The 15826-nt window shown below is 44.4% G+C and overlaps 1 protein-coding gene across 6 annotated transcripts in view; it reads right to left on the minus strand.

The window, feature by feature from the left end:
- Nucleotides 1–15826, minus strand: part of ATXN1 (ataxin 1) — a 439823-nt gene that overhangs the window by 17543 nt on the left and 406454 nt on the right. For all 6 annotated transcript variants that reach the window (XM_068236936.1, XM_068236933.1, XM_068236934.1 and 3 more), the window contains one exon: nucleotides 11625–13671. In XM_068236936.1, coding sequence (XP_068093037.1) covers nucleotides 11625–13502 — 1878 coding nt within the window. In that variant the 5' untranslated portion in view covers nucleotides 13503–13671. The remainder of the gene's footprint in view (nucleotides 1–11624; nucleotides 13672–15826) is intronic.

A 15826-nucleotide genomic window follows, 5' to 3' on the forward strand; every position in this document is an offset into this window, starting at 1 on the left:
GGTTCCCCCCCCCATTTATCGTCTTCGTGCGCACGCACGCACATACACACCCATGTGCAAGATCCCCTTTAGTATATACAGTATAGGCAGATCCCTTTTGGTGTATATAGGAAAACTCATACTGTTCCCATGATTTCCATCCAGAAGTTTAAATTTAACATTTATTTTTCAGTGGCAATCAATGACAAAATAGCTCATGCAGTGATGACAAGTAAGTTTAGTCTCCACTCATCAGTTTTTCTGCATCTGTTGTCTAATAGTTTTGCATTGCTGTCAGTTTTTCTGCATGTGAAAATAGCATTCAAGTGAGAACTAACCCATTGATTACCATTGGTTGCAGCTTTCCTGTACAGAAAATGCACATAAAAACAGAGTGGAGACAGGCCCTTATAAAGATTTCTGAATCAAAGTGGAGTCACTGTTTAAACAAAAAAACTTCTAAAATGGCCTAAAAGTGCCCATACATCAGGCTATGTATGGGCAGATCGACCAAGAGACAGATCTCTCTCTGATCGGATCTGATTGGAGAGATCGGTTGCTTGCCCATACAGCGCTGGCCAATTCCCGATCAATTTCATACTGAAATTGACCCGGAATTGGCCTTGTGATGCGCATCCGCCAGCCCGATCCAGTCCCCCCTAATATTCAGTGTGCCCCCCTGGTGCCCAGTGCACTATACATTACTTGTCTGCCACTGCCTCTGGGCTGGGACCTCCATCCCTACACACACCCCACGTGGCTGCTGGAGTAACATGGGGGCGTGTGTGATATCATGCAACTGTCAACCAGGTGGGGCATGTGTAGAAACGGAGCACCCAGCCTGGAGTCAGCTGCAAATGAGGACAGGTAATGCTAAGTGCACTGTGCACAAGGAACACCCAGCCCGGAGCCAGCAGCAAATGAGGACAGGTAATGCTAAGTGCACTGTGCACCAGGAACACCCAGCCCGGAGCCAGCAGCAAATGAGGACAGGTAATGCTAAGTGCACTGTGTACCAGGAACACCCAGCCCGGAGCCAGCAGCAAATGAGGACAGGTAATGCTAAGTGCACTGTGCACCAGGAACACCCAGCCCGGAGCCAACAGCAAATGAGGACAGGTAATGCTAAGTGCACTGTGCACCAGGAACACCCAGCCCGGAGCCAGCAGCAAATGAGGACAGGTAATGCTAAGTGCACTGTGCACCAGGAACACCCAGCCCGGAGCCAACAGCAAATGAGGACAGGTAATGCTAAGTGCACTGTGCACCAGGAACACCCAGCCCGGAGCCAGCAGCAAATGAGGACAGGTAATGCTAAGTGCACTGTGCACCAGGAACACCCAGCCCGGAGCCAGCAGCAAATGAGGACAGGTAATGCTAAGTGCACTGTGCACCAGGAACACCCAGCCCGGAGCCAACAGCAAATGAGGACAGGTAATGCTAAGTGCACTGTGCACCAGGAACACCCAGCCCGGAGCCAACAGCAAATGAGGACAGGTAATGCTAAGTGCACTGTGCACCAGGAACACCCAGCCCGGAGCCAACAGCAAATGAGGACAGGTAATGCTAAGTGCACTGTGCACCAGGAACACCCAGCCCGGAGCCAGCAGCAAATGAGGACAGGTAATGCTAAGTGCACTGTGCACCAGGAACACCCAGCCCGGAGCCAACAGCAAATGAGGACAGGTAATGCTAAGTGCACTGTGCACCAGGAACACCCAGCCCGGAGCCAGCAGCAAATGAGGACAGGTAATGCTAAGTGCACTGTGCACCAGGACGCATTGAACATTAGGGGGACCAGATTGGTGGTTTTGTCACATTTGTTGCTCATCCCAATATTGCTTGCCTTTACTGCTGCACACCTCATTGACCACAACTGCCCGACATCTTGCAGTATGTACGACCGACCAATTCATGTGATCAATTTCAGCCTGAAATTAGTCGCATACTCGATTAGGCATGCACTTTGCAGCACCAATTTTCATCCAATTCGATTCTAATCATCGAATTGGATTGTCGATCGGCCACCATGTCGCCTAATGTATGGCCACTTTAAGACCTTCCTAAAAGAAAAAGATAAGCAGCAATTATAGATTAAGTTAAGTTAAGGGGGGTGAGCTGCTTGCTTACACAAAGTGTGCACGGCTGTCCTCAGTGCAGAATGTCCCTCCTTCCTGACACTTCGCTACTTTTTAAGATAAAGATCTGGTCAGGGTGTAATGAGAGAGGAGCCGCTGCTGGGGCGTCATGTCAGCAAGGGAGGTCAGGTGACTCCTCTGAAGTAACATTCCACAGCCCTTAGCCATAAGCCGCTGCGCAGCATCAACACACAGGCACAGTCTTACAAAGGCTGTGTCCTGTGTGTGCTGAGAACAAAACCAGGCGACTGGGACTGGTGACATGTACTCACTCTTTCTTCTGGCATGTGTCTCCCCAGCGCCCAACCGCTTTCTTTTCTTCGCTGTTCTCTCCTCCCTAACATTTATCTACAGACACACGTGCTCGGTGCTTTCCAGCCTGGCCAGTGATCACATGGGGCTCAGCAGCCAATGAGAGAGGAGTGAGCCTCACTCCTCTCTCTCACTGGCTGCCCGGCCCCATGTGATATCCAGCCTGGCTAGGAGCATCTGTATCTCCGATCTCGTAAACACTCTGCAGCCATGGAAAACATTCGGGGCACTGACGGTGGGCACTCCGTTCTTCCATGTCCCATGCACCTTTGCCAAGATCAGGGGCACTGTTCCACTTCCAAGTCCCTAGCGACGCCTATGCGGCCAGGGCAGTTGAATGCACATCATGTGCGGTGCGCCCCCCTAGAAGCCGGCACCCTGAGCGACCGCTCCAGTCGCTCAGGTCAAAGGCCGGCCATGTTGCCATTATAGACAAATAGCCCCAAAAATGGTACAGGCAGTGCTTTGGTGAGCGGATCATAATCGAACCACTCAGATTTGAACACTCTTATAGGGAATCACTGCACAGTCGCTTATAGGGTGATTTTCAAAATTGCCGGCGCTTAAAGAGAACCCGCCCGCCTCCCTTTCCTCCCGCTGATTGGAGGGAAGGGACGCGGGCGGGTAGCGTCGATACGGAGGGGGCGGGGGAGCGGCGCTAACAGACAGGCATAGGTAAACATTGTGCTGGCGACACGCTGCGTGTCGCTAGCACTGCGGGGGGTATAGCGGCGCGCAGGGGGGTCTTGGAGGCACACCATGGGGCAACAGAGGCTGGTGTTAGTGTGCACAACCAGCCTCTGTGCCCCACTAACATAATGAAATCCCACCTCGGGTTCTTTTTAAAAAATCCTGAAAGCGCCCTTAGTGTGAACAAGCCCTAAAGGTGAAAAAATTAGGCTGTTGGCCAAGACCAGGCACGGGCAAACTTGGCCCTCCAGCTGATGTGGAACTACAAGTCCTGCAATGCATTGCAGGAGTCTGACAGCCACAGTCATGACTCATAAAGGCATATGCATTGTGGGATTTGTAGTTCCTTAACAGCTGGAGGGCCAAGTTTGCCCATGCCTGGCCTAGACACTGAGGGCCATGTGCAACTCAATTTTTCTCCTAAGTTTTCTCCTAGGTGATATTTTCACACCATAGAAATAATATGCCTTTCAGGGTTTGTTCACGCTAGAGGCGTTTTTGGCCAAATTTAAGCACGTGCGTTTTTTCTAACACGCCCTGAAAGCGGCTACACCATGCTTCTCTATGGTGTAGTTTAGATTTGAGCTTTCCGTCTGCGTTTCACTCAAAAAAGCGGTGCATGGGTAATTTTTGAGGCATTTTTGCTACAATGGAAGGTATAGGAAAAACGCAAACGCTCACAAAATCGCTTTGTGCAGCGATTACGTTCGCGTTTTTAAGAATAAATACATTGTATTTATTCTTTTCCGGATCAAAAAGTTCACTTCCTGATTGACGTCAAGAAGTGAAATCACAACCGCTCGGCAAAACCACTTAGAAAAGCGATTCCCAAAACAAACAGCGTGCAGGAAATTGCCGGAAAAAGCTTTATAAAAACGCGTCAAAAAACGCCAAATGCAGACGGTATGCAATGTGAACAAGGCCTGAGGGCCCATTCACACTAGAAGCACTTTTCTAAGCGTTTTGCAATTAACATTTTTTAAAATCACTCCCATTCAGTTTCATTAAAATCCGTAAAAATCGCTGCGATTCCGCAAACGTGAAAATCCCTGTGATTTTTCTGTGATTTATACACCGATTTTAAAAAACACTAATCAATGGCAAAACGCTCAGAAAAGCACTTCTTGCTTTCCCTACTGCTCTAGATCTCCTCAGATCCATCTGTGAAGGTTCTGTAGTTTGCAGATAACACAACAGTAGTTGGTCTCATACAAAATGGGCATAAGTCTGCACACAAACATGTAAGACAGCTTTATTCTTAGTGCAGCAGCAACAACTTGGAACTTAATGGAGATAATACACATTAGAAAATCCCCCTCCCCCCAGCATCCTCCGAATCATAAGCTGATATACAGTGAGCCAAGTAGAGTAATTCAAATTTCTAGGGTCCATAATCTCCAACAACCTAAAGTGGGACAGCACTACTGTCACCATCATCAAGAAAGCGCAACAGTGGATGTATCATCTACGGCAGTTGAAAAAGTTTGGCCTACCACAAAAATGAATGGTGCAGTTCTATAATGCAATCATGGAATCCATCATGGCATCTATGACTGTCTGGTCTGGCTTATGCTTTGTACGAGAAAAATTGAAGTGCATTATCCATTCTTCAGAAATAATTATGGGGTGCAGCTTACTTTCCGTGCAGAACCATTACGCTAGCAGGTGCAGAAAGAGAGCCGCTAAAATGGTCTCCGCCTCCTCTCACCCTGCTCACTCCATCTTTTAATTTTTGCCTTCAGGAGTAAGATACCAGTTAGTTGCAAGTTGCAACATAAACTTTCAGGCACAGGAACAGCTTCTTTGCTCAGGCGGTAGAAACGCTGCTAGGATTGGAAAGCATTACAGTATAGTACTGAAAATGATCACTTCTCACCCTGTGTGCAACCACTTGAACTTATATACGGTCCTTGATTTGCAATTACCTACACTGTGTCCTTGTATTATTTTGTCTGTGTATGTTAAGCAACTGCCTGGTCAATTAACTTATAAGTGAAAACTTACTGTATTTGGCCAAATAAAATTCATTCTAATTCTGAATCTGTGCCTCGGGGTTCTTTTGATTAATTAAATCAATCTCATACACCTGTAATAATTAGTTTGCCAGGTGAGCCCAATTAAAGGAAAAACTACTAAAGAAGGACATTCCACATTATTAATCAGACCAACATTTTCAAGCAATATTGGAAGGAAAAAGGATATCTCTGCTGCAGAAAGGCGTGAAATAGTTGGATGCCTTAGACAAGGCAGGAAAATCTTAGCTACGTATTTCACAAAAACTTAAAGTGGACCCAAATTAAAAATACAAGATTTCAGAAATAAAATCTATTTTCTAAATTATAATAATAAATAGCAGCCCTTTTTCAGCTGCATGATGACAAATATAAAATATTTTGCATTAATTAGAGGAACACCTCCCTTCATTTCATATTGCCGAGACACAATCCGGCAGACTGGTGGAGGAGATAAAAAACAAAACACAGGCAGCTACTGATGATGTCACAGGGGAGGTGATCTCAGCTTGTGTGAGATTTCACATAGATGACGCCCCTGTGAGGGAGGGTAGCTGATGACAAACACACCCATGATCTAAAACCTCCTACTAAGCTCAGAAGTAATGACTGCCACCTGTATAACACTAATTATGAAAAGAGAAGGGTGAAAAGCATGCACTGAAATGCTCATTGGCTTGAAGGAGTGTTCATTTATCTTTGTATGTGTCAAGAGTGGTGCAACTAAATATTTTCAATTAAAACATTTTTTGGTTTGGGTCCGTTTTAAGCATCATCATACTACTGTTAAAAGATTTGTGGCTGACTCAAGAGCACACACAGGTTAGAGCAGATAAAGGCAAAATAAGGAGGGTCTCTGCCAGACAAATACATTGAATTAAGAGCATTACAAAGCAGCAAACAGGTACTGTATTTGAAACTGCTGGTGCCTCTGAAGTCCTGTGAACATCAAAGTGCAGGATCCTCCAGAGGATTGCAGTTTTGCATAAACTTTCTATTCAGCCACCCCTAACCAATTGGTCACAAGCAGAAATAGCTGCAGAGGGCCTAGAACCACCCGAAGACTAATTTCTGCACAGTCTGGATTGTCCAGATGGATCGATTGGTTGGTGGACTGCCACCATTTCCCAACAAGGCTGCGACGTCAACAAAGAGATGGAGACATATTTTGGGTTGGAATCATGGGGAAAGAGATAGTATGCCTCTTTAGGGTCCCTTAAGGTGCTAAAATGACATATGAACTGTGCTTTCCATGACAAAATCATCTTTATGTATGACAATACACCATCTCATGCTGCAAGGAATACCTCTGCATCATTGGCAGCTATCGGCATAAAAGAAGAGTAACTCCTAGTGTGGTCCCTATCCTACCCTGACTTGAATCCTATTGAAAGCCTTTGGAACATCCTCAAGCAAAACATCTATGAGGGTGGGAGGGAGCTCTGGGAAACTATTCTGACATCATGCAAAGAAATAAAAGCAGAAACTCTACAAAATCTCACAAGTTTAAAAGGGACTCCGAGCTCTGAAAATAATCGAAATTGGTACTTACCTGGGGCTTTCTGCAGCCCACCGTAGGTCGGGAGATCCCACGGCGGCGTCCTGGCTCCTCTCCCAGTCTCTCCGCACAAATGGCTCCCGGCGACACTGGGCCCAAGTGTCGGGCCCTTTCTTCCTGCCGCAGAACTACCGTGCCTGTGCAGTCCGCTCCGGTCCACATGGCGGCGCAGGCACAGTACAGGCCTGACATCATCGCCGGGGACCGGGACGGAGCTGCGGCGAATGGCTGCAGGCAGAGCTGTGGCGAGGGACATGCTGGGACCTTCGGGCTGGATGAAGCCCTGGGTAAGTAGCTCTTATTTTGTTACATTTGCCTGATATCTCCTTTAAGGCCAAGCTGCAGGGTCACACAACACAGCACAGGAGTGATTCCCACCCTTTTTCAGAGAGGTCTGTTGGTGGGGTCTGATCGCCCCAAGTTGTTTATTTTTTTTTAAAGAAATATTTATATCTTTATTTTATTATTTTTTTCCTATTTATTTATTTTTTCAAATCCCTCCCTCCCCCAGCTGGCCAATCACGCCGATCGGCTGTCATAGGCTTCTGCCTATGAGAGCCGATCGCTCTCTTGTCCCCCAGGGGGACAGCCGTGTCACACTGTTCGCAGCGCTGTACATGTAAATAGACGGCAGTTTCGCCCGTCTTTACAGTCTCCCAAGTGGCAATAGCCGCTTGGAGACTGAAGGTTGGTCGGAGCTCCACTCCTCGAGCAGGAGATGCGCGGGAGAATGGAGGCTCGTCGAGGAGTGGCACGGGATAGGACAGCTGCTGGGGGCTTGGGGAAGCAATGTGTTTATTTTCTATCTACAGTTCTGCTTTAACTGCTGACAAAACTTAGCTCCTTGTTGTCAAAGACCAGCGTGTGGAATCAAAACAGCTCTACTCTAAATCAACACCAATCAGGATAGGGAATCCAGACATAAATAGCTCCAACCTTATGCCCAGCCTTAGTGTGCTAATCAATAGGGCATTGAGCTTCAGATACCAAATCTTGGCTAGTCAAATATTCCTACTTTCATTTGAGGAACATTGCAAAAATCAAACATCTCATTCCCCCAGATGATCTTTCAACCCTACTGTATGTCTTCATCACATCATGGCTGGACTGCTGCAATGACCTCTATACAGGTCTTCCAGACAAGGGCCTGTACCCCCTGCAATTAGTACAAAATGCTGCTGCCAGATTGCTAACAAACCAACCTCATCAATGTCACATTACACCGATTCTTCGCTTAGTACTCTGGCTACCTGTAAAATGGAGAATACTCTTCAAGATTGCACTGTTGACATTTAAATTCCTACACAATTTGAGTCCTAGCCCTAGATGAAGAATCTGCTAAAACTGCACCACACCTCCCACAACCTCAGGTCTGCAGGATCCATAAACCTGGTCACTCCTAGAGTGCACCTCAAAACCTTTGGAGCCAGAACTTTTGGTAATGCTTCTCCTACTCTTTAGATACCCAGTAAAGGCAGCCACATCCCTGAAGTTATTCAACTCCAGACTGAAAAGCCACCTGTTTAGCCTAACAATTGCGGACTTACAGAGTTTTTCTTCTGTATCAAAATTTACCATTCAACCCATTAGTGGTGAGCCACGCATATGCACTTTGAGTCCTATGGGATAAAAGCACTTTACAAATGTTTGTTGTTGTTGACCCTGTAAAATTAAGGGCATAATGCATGCTGAAAAAGGGCACCACTGTAATTTGGGCACTGAGTGACGAAGGCAATATAGGGAAACACTTGTATACCTGTACCTATCACCATTACATGCAAGTTTTGCTTTTCTGATGCAGGGTTGTGCAAATTCTCTATACACATTTATACAGCTTGGAAATAGACCAACTAAATTTGTTTGGTCCATTTTTAAACTGCATATTTTTGAATACAGCATTTGTATCCGCCTGAATCTACACATAATTATTTGAATCTCATTAATGTTCAGGCAACCAGCTACGAGAAGGAGCTGCTTTCTTAACAGTCATACAGACTGTGAATGTCTTCTCTTGTAGACTATTCTGGCAACCATTTTGGAATATACTTCACATTACCTAAATCCTTCCCAAGTCCCCTTCACTGTAGTTCACCAGTGTATAATAAACTCAGAGTGTAAAAATAGCTGTGATTAATATTTCCTAATAGCTTTTCATCAAGAAAATAAGTATTTGACAGGAGCATATAGAGCTTTGTTGTTTATCTGCATCTACATGTGTTGTTTCTTAAAAGAAAACAATTTGAAATACCACTTTCTAGTGCGCTAATGGTACCTCACTTGTATCATATTCCATAACAATTGCTAATTTCTTCAAGTGCATATAATGTTTCTTAGAATCCATGGTTAGATGATGATATGGTATGTTATGTAGGTCTTAGAAAGGAAAGCATATGCACAAAAACAGAACAGAATGGAAAGACTGTGTATCTGATAAAATGTGTCCATGAAACACCACAGCTCTGCAACAGTGCCAAAAATACAAAGCTTCTTCTTAGTCATGCATTAACTGGGCTTGCCCTTTACAACAGTGGGTGGGGGAATTTAGGTTGCAATATGTATGTCAAACTTTCCTTTACATCTAATAGCAGAGATCTATAAACAGCACAACTTGTCTTTACTACTTAGATGTCTGTACTGTTTAAATCAATTACTGAAAATACCAACATTACTTATACTGTATCAGCTCATTGGCCCTTTATCCACCAGAGTGGGTGGTCCGAAAGGCAGAGCAATGGGGCTCTGCTGCCTCACCAGTGCCAGTCCACACAGCTTTTAAAGGGAGTCTAAATGGAAAAAAAATACTCACCTGAGGAGAGGGAAGGCTCTGGGTACGTTAGAGCCTTCCCGGTCTACTCACAGTTTTCGCGTTACCCCGCAGGCTCTCCTGCTAGCAGTCAGTGACCCATGGGCTGTAGACTGCTCTATTCCACGTTGGGCTGGCTTTGGAGTCTTCGTAAGCATTCGGGCTTCCAGAGACGGGTTGCTCTGTACTGTGCACATATGGGCGCCCTCTCTTGCACACTTGCAGTACAGAGCCACCGGTCTTCGGGAGCCCAAATGCTTCCAAAGACTTGCTTTAAGACAGGGATATCTTTGGAATGGGGGAGGGGTGGAGGTTTGGTGGCACAAATCTTTTTCCTTGCAGAGAACCCATGTCAAGAGACCCTTTCATGTGTCTGAAAAAGTGGAGGGGGTAAAAAAAAGTGAGGGGGCTTATAGTGCTGTATAAGCACTCCCTTAATAAGGAACCAACCAAATAGTCACTCCATTCAAGTAGACAGCCATTTATCAGAAGGGTCAAATTAGGCTCAAACCAGACCGGCCAAGCTAACAGGGCTTCTACCGGCTAAACTAGGAGGCGGAGGAAGATGGCGTGGGAGGGGCTTGAGGAAGTCCTAGGTTCGTATAAAACTTATCTCTTTACATCTCAGGTTTCCTTTAAAACAGAAGGTATTTGTGATTATTCTGGTTGGAGTGTTCTTTTTCTTTTTTAAGAAGGCAAACTTCTGTTTTGAACTTTATTTACTCCCCACTACATAGTTATTTTTGGTATTAATATGTTTTTATTGTTATGGCTCAATAAAAAATACTTATTACATGTTGAATGGTGCAGTAAGTTGACTGTCTTTCCTTTGTTGATATCTCGTGTTAGATAACTCGAGGCAGGGCTGCCTCCCCCATCCTAATGCAGAGTAGAAGCTGAAAGCAGCATCGGTGATAACCATATCTACAGGGCTGATTCATAAACACCTTGAAAATGTCTTTCACCAACTTCTCCATGAACACCTTCATGTATTCAATAGAGAGGCTGTTGATCTGTTCTTGCTACTCTGTTAGAGACATTAGAAAATGCTCTCCTACTGTGAAAAAAAGCCTTAGTCTATTAGGACTTTCCCTAAAACTTACTCTCACCTCTGCTTCCTCCCCTGAACTTCCTGACTTGAAAATGTAGCCACACTTAGGGCTGGTTCACACAGAGGCTTGGCGGCATTTACCACCAAGCGTTCGGGACTCGTCGGCTAAACTCTCCCATTGAAGTGAATGGGAGCATTAAGCATCACGTGGTTACCGGCGATTACTGTCGATTGCGCAAATGCGGCAGTCCGATCCCGGGGACGAAAACTGCCAATCGCGATGGGAAGCCGACGATCGCTGTACCGCCGCCCCCCAAACGAGTCGTCACAGGACGACGCAGCTTCCGGCCTGCCATCCTTGTGAACCAGCCATTACTTATTGGGACTGAGAGTCTGATTATCTACAGAGATTTAGGAAAGTAATTATTCATTATTAATCAAACAGCAGTAAAGCGTAAGCGCTACGGTATGTCCCTTGGTTAAGTTAAGATATGTCATATGGGCACAGCAACAAACATCTATGTGATTACCTATGTAAATACGTTTATGGGCTGTATGTGTGCATTATGTTATGAGTTTTATGTAGGTTTGCTAAAATTCACATGCAAACTAAAGCAAACAATATTTAGGAAAAAAAAAAGAAGAAGAGGAAAAATCACATTAGATAAAGACATTGGTGACAACATAATAGAACATAAATACCTAGCCGTCATCTGATCATGTCTGAACATCTGGGTTGAAAATCTAGTGGGAGAATATGAATCCTCCTATGCTTTTGGCCTCTTCTTCAGCAGTTTGGAACACTATTGTAGCAATAGGGTGCATCCTTTCCTCCTATCCACAAAACAGAACCAGGTGCTTGGCAAAAAGCTGAGCAGCATGTCTGTACAGCCATGCCTCCTAAACTGTTACCCTACACAAGCACAAATGATCGTTTTGGGCAACAGTTGTTGCAATAGTGTGCATAGAGAAAGAAACAGAGTTTAGCAATAGTTTTAATACACACAGGAAGTCAAACAGTAAAAAAAAAGAGGCGATGGCTCAAAAAGTTATTCAAACACATCTGGAATATTTCACTCACCTGTGCCCGGTGCTCTCCCACAGCAAACTGAATCACAGCAATGCCTGGACTATGGCTGTTCTCAATTCTCTCAACTGTGCTGGAGTCTATTTTCAAGTCACTGCTAATATCAGCGCTCTGTATGAAGTCTTCAGTTTTCAAATCTTCTACCTTCTTTAGCTCACCATTGGCTAGCTGAATGATTGACCCTTTTGTGAAGTAAGGGGGCAGTGTGGGGGCAGCTGCCATTGGAGAAGCAACAGGCTGCACAAGTGGGAGGTGTATCTGAGCCGGAACCAGAGTGGTCTGATAGGCTGCTTGCGTTGCCAGTGATTCAGCACTGTAGTTATCGCTTTTAGGAATGGGTGTAGTGACAAACGTATGAGGCACTGCTGCAAACTGGGGAGATGAAGTGACAATAGTCGGAGCTACCCCCACCCCGGATGGTTCAATATCTGGATTGCCAACTGGTATGAACAAGGGCTGTGTGCCTGGAATAACCAAGTGCTGTGGCAAATTTCCAGGGTAACCAATGGTTTGCTGCTGACTGCTGAGATAGCCAATAACTGGCTGTTGTGTACCCGCATAAAAGGCTGCAGCAGGCAGCCCAACAGAAAGTTGCTCTGCTGCACTATGAGTTGTCTGAATGACAGTGTGAGGAGATAAAGTGGCCACTGTTTTTACGCCTTCTGCGCATAAAGTCTGTTGTGGGGATAAAGCATAGGACCGGTGGGATGTTTTTCCTAAGTGTAAGCTTCCCTTGTTATGAGCAGTTGAGGGTGAGGTTTCTCTCTTAATGGATTGTGGAACCTCAATGTCTACGGCAGTTGGGTTGCTGTTGGGCACCACCATGACAGAGGTCCGAACACCTGAGGGATCCCGAGCACTAAACTCAGTACTAGGATGCATCACTATATGCCTTGTCTCATAATGTTGGGAAGCTGGTTTATTATTGCCTGCTTTCATTAACTGTGCATCTGTTGATGGGGGGACTATAAATCTTCTAACTTTTTCTATTTCCCCATTCAATAACTCCTTGGCTTGTGACCTGAAACTTTCTTCTTTCTTCGTAGGGTCCCTAGCAATAAAATGAGCTCCTGAATCTGAGTACTGCACAACAACTTGGGAGGAAGTACCCAGAGTAAGTGTATGTGGAATCACTGTTGGGTGGGTATGTAGATGGACTGGGATAGGTGACGGTGATAGATTTCTGACTCCACTCTGTGATGAGCTGGAAATATGGACATACTGACTTGACTGGGTAGGTGGGGATCCTGCCGTAATCAATCCAGGAGTCCGATCTAGATGTGGTTCACCTTTATGGCCCTGCTGGCTTAAGCCGGTAACATTAGCCAACATTGTGGAATAAGCCTCCATCTGGGAGCGATGCGATGGAGTAGTGACTCCAGATACTGTTGACGACAAAGCACTTGATGCGGAATTGGATGTGGGTGAAACTAGATGCGAATTGATGAATCCTGCATATGATGGTCCACTATAATGCGGTCCAATAAACTGGAACGTTTGGGGCACATTAGCATATTGCACAGGAGAAACAGATGCCCCTGACTGAGACTGCACAGTTTGATAAATGGCAGGACCTGTTGTTGCTGCTGGTACTGACCTTGCTGCACTAGACAGGGAGTAGTCTATACCAGTTGAAAGTGTTTTATGTAAACTAACCCCCTGCTGTAAACCAGCATCTAATGAAGTTCCTACAGGCCCATGATGACGTCCACCATGGCTGCTGGGTGTGTTGGGGAGCCATGATAAACTATCTGTACGGTGGTTTTCATTCGTCAGTCCAACTGTTTTTTCTTCAGAAGGTCGACTTGTGGCGGGAATTTCACGTTTCTTCGGTGGCAGGCTTTCATTGCTCCTTTCTTGATTAGATTTCATGTTTTGGTTTCTGCCACCCCCGCCAACCACCACTGCTTGCTCACTGTCTGACTGATGCTGATTTCAGTCTGGTGAATGGGAAATCACATTTAATTCTGGAAGGGAACCCAACAACTTCATGTGGAATCATCTCCCTGGGAGCACAATCTTCTAACAGCTGATGTAGAATCTACATGAGGTAAAGAAAACAGACATATCAGTTATTTTTAGATCAATTTCAACTGAAACAACAAACCTATATATTGTACATGAAAACGAAATTCTCAGCAAACCTTTTATTGTTTTTTTTCTTTTTATTATATATATTGTGGATGGCATGTGAAGGGTTAGAATACCTGTCAGGCTTTTATTATTCTCTGTGTCTTTATTAACCAATTATTTTGGTGACCTTGTCAGTGGTGCAAGAATTGAGAAGAATGTTCCCAACAGAAATGAGACAGCTGTAAAATACTCTAATACACTAGTTAGTTTTCTTACTTGTTGTCTGTCCCCCATTTCAAATTATCTCAGTAATGCTGTCACTAGGAATTATTAGGGCAATGCTTATTAACAGGGTAATGTGTGTGTTGCTATGGTGATGCAAAATACAGCAATCATATAACCTTCGTTTTACCATAGCATCGCAAAAGTAACTACATCATAACACACATTGCGCTAATAGAGTCAGAGTTGGTAAAATTCCACTGCTGCTTCATGCATCAGGACTCATGATAGCTACATCTCCTCGCTAAAACCCAACCAGCAAAAAAATAAATAAATCTGACATTCATCATCCATTCTACATGAAAATAAAAGGTTCGGATGGAGGTCCAGCCACTAGGAGGTCCTAGACACTTAAATAAACAAGAAAAATACAGTAAATTTAAAAATGGCAAACATATCAACACATGTAATTCTGACAAGTCAAAACTAATTCAGATTTCTCCACAGCATTACAAAAGCCCTCTTTCCCAGTCTGATAATTTGACCATACAGGCCAGCAACTAATGGTTAAGTCATAAGTGTACTCTTGTGGCCTCTAATCAAGCCCAGGATGTTAGACTGAAAGCATCTGGCATTGCAGTGAAAGATGACTGGTTCACAGTATCTTTCACTTTCCCCTTAAATTATATAAAGCTAATACAGAGGCAGAATAAATATTTTTTTACTTCCTGTGAATAAAAACACAATTAATAGTTCACTTAATACATTCATGGATAGAATAATTACATTTATATGATCTTGGAGCTCATATTTGAAGTTCAGAATACAACTACACTTGAGGCTACTTTCACACTACATGCGTTGCAGTACTCTGCTCCACTGCAGTTCATCGCAAGGCAATGTAAGTCTATGGAGACTGTTGCGAAGAAAGAAGCAAAATTGTTGTTTGTATGGTGAGCTTTAGATATTTTTTGCCTAACTCCGGTGATAAAATTAAGGCCAACTGGTTCAACAATAATAGCAACTAAATGTAAACATCACAAACAGAACTCAGAGGCTTTTGAGTAGAGCAGATTGTTCAAATGATGGTGCTATTTGAATCAAGAATATCATCTGATTCAAAACTTCCCATCTGTAAACTACAAGCTCTAGAAAGAGACTCTGAAGTCGTAAAAATACTGTTTTTATTGTAAAAATGTGCTTAACATTACTGTCCTTTTCTAAACTGCCGCATCCTCGCCACTATACAATAACTAAATCCCTCCTAACTACCCGGGGGGGGCAATTAAACACATTTTTAAAATAAAAACAGGATTTTTAGGAGACTTCAGTGTCTCGGTAAATGAAAAGAGAAACGTAAGCTTTAAGCCTTCTTCAGACTCTATTCCTGTTGGAGAGTAGGTAGAGAGATTATTTTGCAACTACAAGTGTCATCCAGATACATCTTGCAAGGATTGTGAGGAATTTATGGCAAACAGATAAAGCCCTTGCTTTACTTAATGACTACATGAACTTAGTCTAACATGGAGCTTTATTTACAGACCCTATCCTGCTCACTGTATGCTGCTGGAGCCTGCAAACAGTTAACTGAAAGATAATGGGGGGGCAGTGATTGCCAGGGGGCAGTGCCCCAGCATGCCCGAGTGTAGTGCTGCCCATGGTACTGATACTAAGTGTAGATACCATAATATATTTGCTACATTCTAGATTCTTTCCCGTATGTTTCCTGGGAACTCGAAAACTGTGGCTCGGTGCTGAAAAGAAGCCTTAATCTTTCATTCACATCGTGCACCCATTGGCACCCACCGCCAATCCCACATCCCCTCCATGCTGCACATGATAAGTACCACCTTTTATATCTTATTCATTGCACAGAATAGATTTTCATGCATGCTATTTGT

The sequence above is a fragment of the Hyperolius riggenbachi genome, chromosome 5 (assembly GCF_040937935.1).
Source record: "Hyperolius riggenbachi isolate aHypRig1 chromosome 5, aHypRig1.pri, whole genome shotgun sequence".
NCBI lineage: Eukaryota > Metazoa > Chordata > Amphibia > Anura > Hyperoliidae > Hyperolius > Hyperolius riggenbachi.